The 15,000-nt window shown below is 34.3% G+C and overlaps 2 protein-coding genes and 1 long non-coding RNA gene across 3 annotated transcripts in view; 1 reads left to right on the forward strand and 2 right to left on the reverse strand.

Moving 5' to 3' along the window:
• The window catches only part of LOC144973352 (uncharacterized), a 37,759-nt gene extending 26,213 nt beyond the window's left edge, over positions 1-11,546 (forward strand). Inside the window, exon 4 of the long non-coding RNA XR_013645538.1 lies at positions 11,428-11,546. This is a non-coding gene — a long non-coding RNA (uncharacterized LOC144973352). The remainder of the gene's footprint in view (positions 1-11,427) is intronic.
• On the reverse strand, positions 1,776-3,223 carry LOC144973811 (uncharacterized). Its single transcript, XM_078916703.1, has one exon. The coding sequence runs from the start codon at positions 3,221-3,223 to the stop codon at positions 1,943-1,945; it is 1,281 nt and encodes a 426-aa protein (XP_078772829.1). The 3' UTR covers positions 1,776-1,942.
• LOC144973351 (uncharacterized) overlaps positions 2,441-15,000 on the reverse strand; it is a 19,528-nt gene continuing 6,968 nt past the window's right edge. Inside the window, exon 3 of the mRNA XM_078915666.1 lies at positions 2,441-3,562. Coding sequence (XP_078771792.1) covers positions 3,528-3,562 — 35 coding nt within the window. The 3' untranslated portion in view covers positions 2,441-3,527. The remainder of the gene's footprint in view (positions 3,563-15,000) is intronic.

The raw sequence follows: 15,000 nt of genomic DNA on the forward strand, positions 1-15,000 counted from the left end.
TTCTATGTCCGTTAAAACATTGAGATAATTGGCGGTATTAATAGGAAACAGTAGTTGGGTGTCATCTGCGTAAACATGGAACCCAATTAAATGTATGGAGATGGTGTCATATAATGGTCTGATATAGAGGGTGAAAAAGAGGGTCCCAGAACTGAACCCTGTGGTACACCAACAGATAGGGGACAAGGAGAAGAAAAGTCACGTCGATTTACAGATACTGATTGACTTCTGTCAGAGAGGTAAGAAGAAAACCAGTCAAGAACAGTAACCCCGAATCCGTATAGTGTCTTAAGTCTGTCAATTAAAAGAGTATGGTCTATTGTATCAAAAACAGCACTGAGGTTGAGGAGTATGATAACAGCATCATTTTTTCCGACATAAATGACTTATGATACCACTGTGAATTTTAATAAGAGCAGTTTCAATGCTGTAAAAGGGGCAATTAGCAGACTAAAATTTAAAGAATAATTTGTGTTCATTCAAAAACATGTTAAGCCTAAAGTCAATAATTTTCTCAATTAGTTTAGACATAAGAGGGAGATTCGAGACTGGTCGATAATTATTTGGGTATTCTTTGTCAAGCTTGGAGTGACAATAGCATGTTTAAGATTATTAGATACCTCACTAATAAACAAACTAGCATTGACAAGCCATGAAGGAACTGGATCTATTGGGCTAGTTGTTTTAGAGCATTGTCTCAGCGCTGAGAATACTTCCGTTTCAGGGGTGGGATCAAATTTGTCGCATGCTACTCCGATTGGAAGTGTACTACTTTCCTTCAGTTGTGCTTTAATTGCTTCCTCTTTGTCCATTTCATTTCAAATTCCTGATATTTTGATCTCTAAAGTGTAGAGAGAAACGATTTGCAGTAGCAATGAGTCCTCGAAATTATTTGCAAACAAAATATTTGGATCCATTAGTCCAGTTCCCATAATCATTGGATCTGCAACTGAAAGGATGTCATCTCCTGAACACTGTAATAATTTCAATATTTTCAGGATAATGTAAAGACACACACACACACACACACACACACACACACACACACACATATATATATATATATATATATATATATATATTATATATATATATATATATATATCAGATTGTATGAATTGTCAGATAACATAATTTATGTTGTAAAGATCCTTTAGAGGTTTTTGACTATATATATATATATATATATATATATATATATATATATATATATATATATATATATATATATATGTATACAGGGTTGCACATTAAATAATATTATCAATATTATGAGACCCTTTTCTCATTTCGGACCCTCTGTTTGGAACGCTTTACCACAGAGCTTTCGAGAAAAAGAATCTTTGTCTATTTTTAAATGTTCGCTTAAAATATATCTGTTTCGTCTTTAGTAGATGGTACGAGAAGCAAGATAGGTCTGTCTGATTTCTGTTGTGTGTGTTGTGTATGTATGTGTGTGTGTGTGTGTTTGTGTGTGTGTGCTTGTGTGTGAATGAGTATGTTTCAGCCAAAGTAATTTGCAATTTAAGCGCTTAGAGTCTGGTGTCTCGGAGTTATAGCGCTATATAAGATTTCAGCATTATTATTATTATTATTATTATTATTAATTATTATTATTATTATTATTATTATTATTATTATTATTATTATTATTATTATTATTATTATTATCACTATCATATATTATTTTTAAACTACTACAGAATTTACATATTTAGACTGGTTGATTTATTTTTCTCTTCAATAAGCATTTCAGTATTGATGTAAAAGTCGCCATTGTATTTAAAATATGTGTGTCTTGAACTCGAAAGAGGAATTTGAATCAATGTAATCCCTCAGTAATGTATTAATGTTAACTGTGATAATAGAGGGAGAAGACTTGAAATAGAAACAGAGCTGTTAGATTAGATCCTCATGTGTAATTGTTGATGTATTATGAGCATCAAGGTTGTGAGACAAATATTGTTTTGAAGCGTGAGGCTAAATCTCTATAGAGATTTAAAACTCGACTGTTGGCTGTAAATGAAACAAAGATGAATATGCCTTGCAGACCTGCCAAGGGGCTTGATATCAGGGACAAGATTGGAATGTTAAACTGAATAGCAACAGCCGTAATGAGAAGAGAGAGTCCTGTGACTGCAGATAGTTTGACATAAGTCACCACCCCTTGTTTGCTTTTAATGTCTTTTGCAAGTTGTTTGACTTTTATAATGTTTTTCAACGTAATGATGAAGAGAATACTATTTATTACCACTGTAATCAAAAGAGGAACAAGCAAACCAAAAACCAAAATCAACATTGATGTATCTGTGTCAAGAAAACACCTCTGTCCGTCGTACGCGATGGATTTGCCGTTTGTCAATGCTGTTGTTATGTAAATCATGCTGATTACAACTAATAATGGAAATCTGAAAGAGTAAAAGCAATTCCAAAAAAATTGTTTCTTCTTTGACAGCTTTATTTTCCCAGTAAATACCCTGTACATGTGAATGCAGCAAGTGTTCATCCAAGTAAAAGACGCCAACCAGGTGTAGTGTAAGACTAAAGCATGTATAATACAATGGGTCTCATTGAGGAGACTCCGTCCACCAAATGCAGATGTAATCAATAGTGACACCTGTGCCGTCAGAAGGCATACACATAAACATAACGTGTTAAGTCCTGGTACGGTACATAAAGATGGGAATATTAAATATGTCACAATGGACGCGATCAAAAATCCATTGGATACAAGAATGCACGCGGTGTCTAAATAGTAGTGGATAATTGCTATTAGTTTATCTAAAGTATATTTTCTTTTGATGACCTCATTGAAAAGACGTTTATAAAAATTTGAACAAATTCGAATGTTACTTCTGTCATAGGTCATAAATCTTGGATCCCATGCCACAAATATTTCACTATCAAAAATAGTAAGAGATACTTGTAATTTTTTCTTCACTATCTTAAATATTGTTGATTCATTGTTGACATTAAAGGTAACGTAAGGGCAGGTAAGGTGTGACAATAGTTCTATACTAATACTCTTTACCGGATCACTGAAATCCACTTCAAATTTTTCTACCACCCTACTACAATTTTCTGATTTTGATAAAAAAATCTTTTCACGATACAGTTTGCAGAGCTGTATTCCAAGACAACTCACCTGCAATGATGTAGTGTATTTGTTCCCATTTTCATCTGTGAATGGAATACGCCAGATATTGTTTGTCAATAAATCCATGATTGTATTCTCAAATTCGTCTCTTGACAAGCTAAAAGTTGATTGAATGTATCCGAACAATATTATCCCTTGTTCTATTTCAAAATAGTCAATGTTGAAGGGACACCTATACTAATTTAATAATAGATCTGACTTAGTGGAAGGAATTGAATAGGAGATGTAAGAATAGAGACTTTTTGCAAGCGTTGAGAGCAAATTTGGTGGAATTATTTCTACAGGTCTCAAAATAACGGTATATTTGTAGATCAATCCTCGAATCTGGTCAATGGCTGTTTTGCATGACAGCGATGTGGCGTTGTAAACTTTACCTCCTGGACAGGATAGAGGCATGTAGCCAATCTGTAGATTAAATAATTTTTCAAAAGAATGAAGTTTTGATGATCATTACTACAGTCGCTATCAAGGCCTAATAAAGCCATGATGTGGAGGCGTTTTCATCGTTGTTAAAGAAGTCATAAATATGTTTTAATACTTACAAAGAATGGCAAGAGGAAAAAATATAAAATATATATACATCTACAAAAAGCCATGTGTCTTACGTACAGTCAGGGCAGCCCGCAGTTCGATAAGATAAGGAATATATGTACATGAAATAGAGTAAGTCTTACGCTCTTTCTCTCTATCTATCTATCTATCTATCTATCTATCTATCTATCTATCTATCTATCTATCTATCTATCTATCTATCTATCTCTTATTGTAATATTTACCACGATGTTGGAGTCAGTCGACATCGATGTTTCAGGCCTTATGGCCATCGTCAGGACTGTGTGTTACATGGGTTTGGTTGGTTGTGTGTTGTTGTTGCTTGTTAAAGTGGTTCCGTAGGTTTGTTGTTGATTAATAGATGTTTTTGTCTATGTGGGTGGCAGTTGTACACCTCATTTTTCGTGTTGAGTATGGCTTCATGAGGGTGTTTGATTATAATATATTTTTTCTTCCAGGCGTAAGCTACATTGTATTGATGATGGTGTATATCCAGTTGCTTCAAATAGAATTTTCCATGAAATGCTGTGGTCTAGCTTGTTGTCTTTTAATTTCCAAATATGTTCGCTGAATTTTGAAGATTTCTTTTTTGTTGATGTTTCTAAAGGTTGAGGCGTGGAGGTTGTATCTTGTTTTGAAATTATTTTCCGTGAGTCTTAAATATTTTTCCTGATGGTTTGTTTTAGTTTCGGTGACTGTGGCTTGGTATATTAGACTTGAATCTAAACATTGTTTGTTTAATGGCAATGCTCCTTACTTCTGCAGTTGCATTTTCTGGTGGGTTGGTTTTGCTTTTGTCGGTGGTTTTTAAATATTTTTTTTGTTGTTGTGGCTTGAAATTATTTGTTCTATGCTGCGCATAGAAGAGTAGCATATTTTTATGGTATTCCTGTTGATAATTTTATGTAGCTTGTAATTCTTTGGGAAGTGTGTAACAACAATTAGTTTCAGAAAGTGCTGTCCAATGTTTCTGCTGAAGTTTTTGTCGAAAGGTGCGTTGAACCAAGAAATACGTCGTTTTCTTGTTTTGGAAGAAAAACATACCATGATCAAACACCCTCATAAAGCCACACTCAACACGAAAAATGAGATGTACAACAGCTGCCCACATAGACGAAAACATCTACTAATCAACTACAAACCTATGGAACCACTTCAACAAGCATAATTGGGGAGATGTTGAGTATGATTGTGCTCTTGATATAGTTTTCCATGTGATATTATACTGGGTGTTGCTTTCTTTTAAGTACCATATATATTCAATAAGTGTGGTAGATTGTCGCTTATGTATGTTTTTGAATGACGATTTGTGCTCATTTAAAACCAGATATAATCTACAATTATAAACGACAATAACGATTAACGCACTTCCCGTATATTGACCTAATGTCATGAAATAGTTCTGTAGAAGTAATATATATATTACAAAACACAAAACAGACGCAGTTCGAAAGTAACATCGGGACCCCCCAAGGAGATAGTCTGAGCCCGATTCTGTTCACAATATACTTAGAACACGCTCTGAAAGAAGTTCGAAAAGTCATTCCAAAACCAACGACTCATATTGAGAATGCAATCCCAAGAGAAATCGCCTATGCAGATGATGTAGATTTTATTGGATCAACACCAGCAAATATAGACATCATACAAAATACCCTCATGAAATATAACCTCCAAGTCAATGCCAATAAAACCGAATTTACAACAATATCGAGGAACAGAGAGGAATGGAAAAGAACAAAGAAAGTCGGCTCACTAATTGGAGACACCGAGGATGTACAAAGAAGAAAACAGCTATCAAACGCCGCACTCAGTAAACTCACCAATGTATGGATTAGAGGTGACAAAATAAAGAGAAAAAGCAAACTGAAACTGTACTGTGCTCTTGTAAAACCGGTACTTCTGTATAACTGCGGCACTTGGGCGTTGACAAAATCCGAAGAAGAACATCTGGATGCCTTCCATCGCACACAGCTAAGAAGGGTACTGGACATCAAATACCCAAAAAAGATCTCAAATGAATCACTCTATAAGATCACAAAAGAAAGACCAATCTCCCTTGACATTTTACAACAACGATGCCAACTTTTCGGTCACATACTACGCAGGGACAAAAACATACCAGCTAACCAAGCCATGTCGGGATATTTCCAAAAACACGGGAACCTTTTCAGAGGAAGACCGATCACAACACTCCCTGTGATCCTAAACAAAAACCTCACAACACTTGGACAAAGCATTAGTCTCATAACGGCAGGGGACCTTGAAAATCTGAGAACCCTAGCAGAGGACCGGCAATATTGGAGACACCTCACACAGGAAATACTGGAAACAGCCAAGGCGACCCGATCTTTCGGTCGAGACGCAAAAGGCATCTAAGTCAAGTAAGTCAGTATATAAATGTATATATATATATATATATATATATATATATATATATATATATATGTATATATATATATAATATATATATATATATATATATATATATATATATATATATATATATATATACCGCTCCTTTAACATTAAAGTGTAGCACTTTTATTTCGTGGTTTTTATTTTATAACATTATCTATCTATCTATCTATCGATCGATCTATCTATCTATCTATCTATCTATCTATCTATCTATCTATCTATCCATCTATCTATCTATCTATATCCATTTTACTTGTTCAATATTTAAAACAAAAATGGTATGGTTTTAAAGTAAGACAATCTCAACAATAATGCATACTGTTCTGATAGTCATAACAAAGATTAATCTTCATACCGTTGATGATTTTATAAAGATCTCAATTTTATTTTTGCTGGTTACATCGTAACACATGTGACGATTTTCCTCTTGTTCGAAAGCAGAGGGATAACTGACATTGAAAATAGTTGAAAGTTAATTTGTTTAAATATTGTATTTTCTCCCTTTTCATCTAAGCCATAGATATAGCTTTTTCTTCATTAAAACTAACGGAACGTTTTAAAAGTTTGTTTTTATTAGTAATAATGTTATTCATTTAGGGAGATTGTTTTAAAGTAAAGTATAATTAATTTCAGGAAATTAATCAGAAAATACAGAAAAATAAAGAAATATTGGGTTCTATATACTCGTGATATACCCGTGTTTTTTTCCTTCGCGATTGTCCTGAAATAATTGTTGTGTAATGAGACAAATGATTGAGCTCGCAGAACAAGCTTGTTGGTGAGTTATTTTTTTAAACACGGTTTCTTTTTCCAAAATTGTTTGGTCTATCTATTGAACCATTGCTGTTGAAATGTTCTGGTTATTGTTTATGTGGTAATACGGGTGCCAATGATTATCAAGATATAAAAAAGATCATTCAACTTTTCCTCGAAGCTCAAATTAACAGAATAGTTACTACAAACTTCTTTTCAAAATATTATAAATTTGATCATATTCTCACAAAAGGTAGATTTTTCATGATCCTTTTTTGCAAAAGTGAATTTTCGCATGAGGATTTCTTACAAAGTTAGAAATGGCATGAAGTTTTCTTACATACAAAGATTTTGCATGTCGTTTTATGGCAAGGTGGATGTTGCACGAAGTTTTCTTACAAACGGTACATTTTGCATGAGGTGTCATGTAAAGGTAGATTTTCTATGTTATTTTGGTACAAAGGTAGAATTTGTATATGATTTTCTTACGAAGATAGTTATTGCATAAAATTTTGGATCATGTTTTTATACAGTTGGATCTGGATTGAGACATTTTTTTCTAAATGAAAATTTTGCATGAGGTTTTCTTGAAAAATAGTTTGCAGGTTTTCTTGCAAAAATTGATTTTGCATGAAGTATTATTATAAAGTTCGACTTTCAGTGACGTTTTCTTACAAACGTAGATTTTGCATTAGGTTTTCTTTCTCCTGCTAAGTTAGCTTATGATGCTATCAAAATTAAATCAAGGTCTCCTATTCCATAAAAGAGACTTTGTTCTGATAACACAGCCGGTTCATTTAAAGCTGTTGCAACGCACTGCTTCTATTACCACTAATACTTCTACAACCACCACCACCACTACTACAACTACTACTACTACTACTACTACTACTACTACTACTACTACTACTACTACTACTACTACTACTACTATTACTACTACTACTACTACTACTACTACTACTACTACTACTACTACTACTACTACTACTACTACTACTACTACTACTACTACTACTACTACTACTACTACTACTACTACTACTATAGTATTTACAAGTCAAATGCACAAATAGAGTACGCAATTTCGGCATAAGAAATCCAAAATGCAGCAAAGAGAATTCAATTTAGGCGTGAAATTTTATTGGTTGATTGTGAATGTAAGTAGAGCACTATTCTTCTTCTTCTTTCAGCTCAGTCTCTCCCGCATTTTGCAGGGTTGCCATAATGAATGGCACATCTCCATGCATCTCGGTTCAGAGCATCATCTTCCTCCAGGTCCAGTTCTTTCATATCACCCTTTACCATATCCCACCATATAGTCCCTTTTTCCTCTTTCCCATTAATTGTAAGTCCAATACTTTCCTTCCCACGTACTCCCTCTCTCGTCTTACATGTCCGAACCATTTCAATCTATCTTCTCTCATCCTTATTGATACATTCTCCACTTCCGTCAACCTTCAAATCGTTGATTTCTCACTTTATCTTTTCTTGTCCATCAAAGTGACCATCTCAACATCCTCATTTCTGCCACCTCAACTTCTTTATCTTGTTTCTTTGTTGTAGCTGCTGTCTCTAGTCTATGTAACATTGCTGGTCTTATAACTGTTGTATATATATATTTTCCCTTCAGCTTTGTGGAAATTCGTTTGTCACACTCCAGTTACCTTCCTCCAATTATTCCAGCGTACCTGTATCCTCTTCTTAACTTCCATCTCATTGTCCACATCTCCTTAAACAGTTGTGCGACATGTGGTCTTGTGGTATGACACTCGCTTTTGGATCGGATGTTCCTGGGTTCGAGCCTCGCTCGGCGCATAGCTGAGTCCTTGGAAAAGACTCTTTACTCACATTTTCTCACCGTACTCAGGTGTAAAATGAGAACCTGGCTGTCAACAGCGTTGTTTCTGTTCGAAAAAAAATTGTCATATCGCTTAACAGGCGTCATGTCCCGTCCTACATGTTAAGTGTTGCTGTTGGCCAGGGACCCTTTGTAAAGCGCTTTTAGCACTGTTAGTGGATATTGCGCTATATAAGAGCTCATATTTTTGTTCCTACGCATTTGAATTGGTTTGTCTCTGGCACACCCTCTTCTCCTATCTTTATTTGTTCTGCTCTTTGTTGTCCGGTGCACAAATACTCTTCGATCTTCTTACCCTTAATCCCGTCCTTTCCAACACCCGTCACCAACCCTCCAGTTCCTTTTTCGCCTCAGCTTTTGTATCATTCAAAAGTACTACATCATCCGCATACATCATGTTCCATGGTGCCTCTCGCCGAATTGGTTCTGTTAGGACTTCCATTACTATTGCAAACAGCAGTGGGCTGAGAGCAGATCCCTGGTGTAATCCTACTCTTACATTAAATGGATCAGTTGATCCAACAGCTGTCCTTACTACAGTTTTGTTTTCTTTGTACATATCTTTGATGTTACCCCCTTTGCTCTTAGACAGTGCCATATTTCTTCTCTTGGTACCCTATCATATGCTTTCTCCAGGAAAATGAACACACAATGTAATTCTCTTTGCTTTTCTCTATACGTCTCTGTGGTCACTTTTAGAGCAAATATAGAATCCGTTGTACTTTTACTGGCAACAAATCCAAACTGTTCTTCACTTATGTCTACATCTTTTCTTATCTTCTTATCGATTACTCTAACCCATATCTTAATTGTATGGCTCAATAACTTGATGCCCCTATAGTTGCCACTGTCTTGAACATCTACTTTAATTTAGTCATCAAGAATTAACGTACCATTTGTCCATTCTTCTGGCATTTTCTATTTCTGTAAGATGTTGATTAACCATAACAGGAAATTTAACCCTTCATCTTTAAGACTTCTGCTGGTATCTCGTCTGGTCCAACTGCTTTCTCTCTTTTCATCTTGCGCATTGCATCCCACACCTCGTTCTAGCTCATCTCATCTACTATCTTCTCTTTAGGTTGTACAACTGCACTTCTCCTATCCCTCTCATTCTCTTCAATCTTGAGATGTTCGTAGTATGTTTTCCATATTGCTCGAATCTCTTCATCTTTTCCCGATATTCTTCCCTTTTCGTCTTTGATCATCTTAATATGTTGTATATCTCTCCTATTCTTGTCCCTCTGTTTCGCTATTCTGAAAATATTTTTCTGGCCTTCTTTACTTTCTAATTCCTCATACATATCTTTGAATGTCTCTGACTTTGCTTTTGCAACGGCTCTTTTTGCTTCTTTCTTTGCCTGCTTATCTTCATCTACTTTCATAGCATCCCTGTTTGTCTCCTGTTCTTCTTTGCTTCCCTCTTTTTCTGTATTGCTTTTTGAACCTCTTCATTCCACCACCATGTTTCTTTTCCAACTTTTCCTCCTCCAGAGCTGACCCCTAGCACTGCTTTGGCCACTTCACGGATTGTATCAGCAGTTCTTTTCCATTCCACTCTGTATTAATCTTTCTTTCTAAAATATGTATTTAGTATTTCCAGATCCATCATTGTTGCAAATCTTACAATATCTTCTCCTTCTTCATTTCTGCTGCCATACCCAACCATCTCTCCTCTCCGATATTGCTTTCTCCAACGTGCCCATTTAAGTCCGGTCCGATGAAAACTCTTTCTGATTTGTCGAACCTTTCCATTTGTTCATCAATATCCTTCTAAAATTCTTCCTTCTTGTCTTTCGTACAGCTTGTCTGGGTGCGTATAGACACAAATAATCAATAGCGAATTTAAATGCGGCATTGCGAAAGCAATTACGACACATCAAAAAAATCATTTGTGGATTGGGTCTGTTTTTGTTTTCCACAAATAATTAAGAAGAAAACATGGACAATTAGTTTTTCAAGATATTATTACATGACATAAGAAGACTTTTAGAAGAATATGAAAGAGTTGAAGATTATATAGCTCTTGACAAAGCATTTGGGATCACATTGTAAAGCGACGAGTTGACAACAAATGGAATGATAGCAAACATTTTTGGTGGGAAACGGGGTGAAAATGTTTACGCCGCCATATAAAATCAGTTAAAGATGTTGTAAACAACCATCTACTTACCGACAGAACCTCACCTAAGGAGCAGTACAGTAAGCAACTTGATTAAAGAAATGCCGCAGGCCCTAAATAAATTTGAAGACGTACCGAAACATTGGAATACGAAAATACACTCAGTATATTGATATCAATTTGCGACATGGTTAATGGAGGTTGCTGTAAACGATTTTATTTATCTTGATGAAACGGGAATCAATTTGTGAACATTTGAACAAGGGGTCGTTTTCAAAGAGGTTCTCGGGATTTCCGTCTTGTCATTGGCTGACTTGGGGGAAAGCATCACGGAAATGTTTGCAGTAAGTATTTGACGTAGAATGATTTACTATGAATTACTGGAAGGTGGCATAATCCATGAACGATTCAACAATTTCCTACAAGACACAAGCAGACACAACATGGAATGGACTCAGTACATTTCATATTTGACAATGCACAACACATCGGAATGTCAAAAACATTCCTTTCACGGAAAATCATATGATCATATTTTTACCATCATACTCTTCCTTTCAGAACATTTGTGAAAGCGCTTTCAGCTTATGGAAAGACGTTATAAAACAGTATTTAGCAGAAATTCACCATCATCGTCTTACAAATGAACACTGAGAAAGTATGGCAAAGCTTGTTGACTGTCAGAGCAGGGGACAGTTACTTTCAGGTCACTAGCGCCATTCAGGCGGATGCAGTCTCGTCTTCCTGTCTGTTTGCCATGGATCATATCAAAAATATGTGCAACTGGTTGAATATTTGTAAATTAAACAATTATAATTCAATCTATGATTTCTTCATGTCTTGGTTGTTTCGTGAATTAATCATTCGATTAAGTTTGATTCAATGCTGAGATGAGGCAGTGTAAAGCCGGTTATACATATAATTTCTTCTTCTGTTTTTTTTTCACTTAATTTCTCTTCCCCCCCCCCCCCGCCCCCCCCCCCGCCCCCCCCCCCCCCAAAAAAAAAAAACTCCCCCAAAAATTAACATCATCATCAACAACAACAACAACAACAACAACAACAACAACAACAACAACAACAACAACAAAAAGAAAAAAAACAAACAAAAAACAAGAAACAAAAACAACATTTGTTGAGCTTTAATTTTACCCACTGCTATTTTTCATTGGTCATTTTTGCAAATTTCGGTACTATTCTCACAATCACAATGCAAATCAACCGCCTCATTCCAGACCTTTTTCTGTAAGAAAATGGCTGTTCAGTAACCCACGAGAGATTTTAAATGAATGTTACGGTGTTAGTAAGACACTTTACAAACATGGATGGATTAGATAAATAAAAGTTTAGTCACTGGAGAAGGGCAGTGAAGGTTTAGAAATCAAAGTACAAAGCAGGCATGTTTTTATCGTTTCCTTTTCTTTTTTTACTCGTTGCCGAAATTGAATATGGAATGCCTTATTTGCTTTCCTTATTGCAATCAAAGGAATTCCTGTTCTAAAATTAGACTACGATTTTACGTCAACTCTTTAGATACACATTTTCTCTCTCTATGACGAATTTAGATTCGCAATGCCGAATTTGATGAGCAATAAAGCACATTTTCTCTGTAAACACTATCCTACTACTACTACTACTACTATTACTACTGCTACTACTACTACTACTACTACTACTACTACTCAGTGGCGGTTCTAGCCTATTTACAGTGGTTGGGCAAAGAGGATTCGGTCATATATAATATATATATATATATATATATATATATATATATATATATATATATGATATATATTTTTTATTTTTTATTTTTTTGTTTTTTTTTAATAAAATATTTTTTTGATTTTTTTTTTTCGCCTTTAAACAAAAAATATTTCAACCACAAATAATCACATTCACAATGAAATGACAATACCAGTAGATTTTAATTCTTCCAAACGTAATCAAAAAATAATCACGAAAGAGAATACAACTAAAAAATAAAGCGACGAGACATAATGCGACAACACCTTGACAATACAAGTCCATTTCCTTCACTCGAAAAATTAAAGAGATGCTTTAATCCCTCAACGGCGAGATTAATATTGCTTTTACATATTTCTGGTTTTCAGTAGTACGTAGTAACCTTAAAGTTTTCATGGAGAAGCAACAACAGCGATATGACTCGAGTTTCATTCAGAGCTCAAATTGCATAATTTTTACTGCTGTCTTGGTGGTCAGAATGATTGTGCCGGTGGTGGTAGTGGTTGGAATAGTGGTAGCGGTGGTGGTGGTGGTGGAGGAGGAGGAGGAAGACGAGGCGGTGAGGGGTAATTATGGTAGTGGTTTTGGTGGTGCTGTTGGTTAGAATGATAGTTGTGGAGACGATGACGGAAATTGTATGGTGATGTTGATATTGTTTTTATTTCTATTGTTGTACTTGTTGTTAATATTGTTGTTGTTGTTGTTAATGATGATGATGATGATGATGATGATGATGATGATGATGATGATGATGATTATGATGACAACGACGATGTCGTCGACAATGATGGTTACCATACGATATTACAAAATTTATTCAATCTTAGGCTTTCGCCAATTAATCATACAATTTGATGACCACATACATGAAAGTGGAAAATAATGGCAAATGGGACCAAACAATAAACTGATACCATTAATAACCACCAAAAAAAATATACAACAATAGTAATACCACCAATACGTACAATAATAATAACAATGATAATAATAATAATAATAATAATAATAATAATAATAATAATAATAATAATAATAATAATAATAATAATAATAATAATAATAATAATAATAATAATAATAATAATAATAATAATAATAATAATAATAATAATAATAATAATAATAATAATAATATAATTAATAATAATAATAATAATAATAATAATAATAATAATAATAATAATAATAATAATAATAATAATATTACCATCATCATACTACTACTCACCACCGCTACCACTATACCACCATCACCATCATTATTACGTTTCCAATTATTTTTTCTCGTTTTTTAAAATTTGATATCTATCAAAACAGACGAAAATTCCGGTGATTTTTTTAAAGGGTAGTTAAAATATCTACGATTTTATTAGCCCTGAAAACTACGATTTTTATTTTCCTATCTAAAGTAGGCAGGTCTGCTATGACAAGTATCAGTATCAGTTCCATAGTCAAAATAAGACAAACAAAAACAACGTTTATTTAATATTATGCTTTCGCCAATACTTCATACAATATAATTAAGACAAAATAATGTTACCAATCTCTCCTCATGTATTCGTTTGACTATCGTCACAATAATTACCGTGTTATCTTTGCTCCTTACCCAACCAATCCCTTGCTTCCCGCCTCTTCATCGCGAACCATCTTATGTATGTATTAGCTTCAGGACGGGCAAGTACGGAATCTGCCCACCCTTCCGTATTTCCTCTATAACTTAGAATTCAACTATCTCCTTACTCAGAAGAGTATTTCTCGTATACTAATTCAATTGTTGAGAAAACCAAAATGGTGGTTGTATTTTATATATATTTATTTAGTCGTGACTTTTGAATAAAAGTGTTTTGTTTTATTAGAGGGAATACAATAGAAAATTACATTGTTTTGCAAAAATATTTAGTCTGGCAATAAAAATACAGCGGTAATTACTTTAAGAATAATAAAAAAAAAAGAATTAACAAATTAATTTGTTAAAAAACAAAACAAAAAACAACAACAAAAAACAACAACAACAAACAAATAAGAAAACAATTTAAATAAATGAGTTTTGAGAAACACTAAAGAAAACGAGGGGAAAAAAAAGAAATAATTTAAATGGATAAACAAATATATTAAAACAACACAAACTAATACTAAATTGATATAATATTAGTAAATTAATAAATTTAATTCAATACTGGAACCTTCCCAGCACAAGTAAGGCAATAAATAAGAAAAAGTTCGTTTGCCAAAATCTCTATTTAGTGTACACTGGTTAATAAGGTGGGCTCATTTGAATTAGCCCGACCTAGTACTAGAGAGGCCAGACAGCAAAATCACCGTCAGGCGACGTGACGATGAGATGACGATGTGGGCGGAGTGGAGTGGAGTGGTTGGGGGGGGGGGGGGG

Source organism: Berghia stephanieae, chromosome 5 (genome assembly GCF_034508935.2).
Source record: "Berghia stephanieae isolate SIO BIC M18660-M18661 chromosome 5, UCSD_Bste_1.3, whole genome shotgun sequence".
In the NCBI taxonomy this organism is placed as follows: Eukaryota; Metazoa; Mollusca; class Gastropoda; order Nudibranchia; family Aeolidiidae; genus Berghia; species Berghia stephanieae.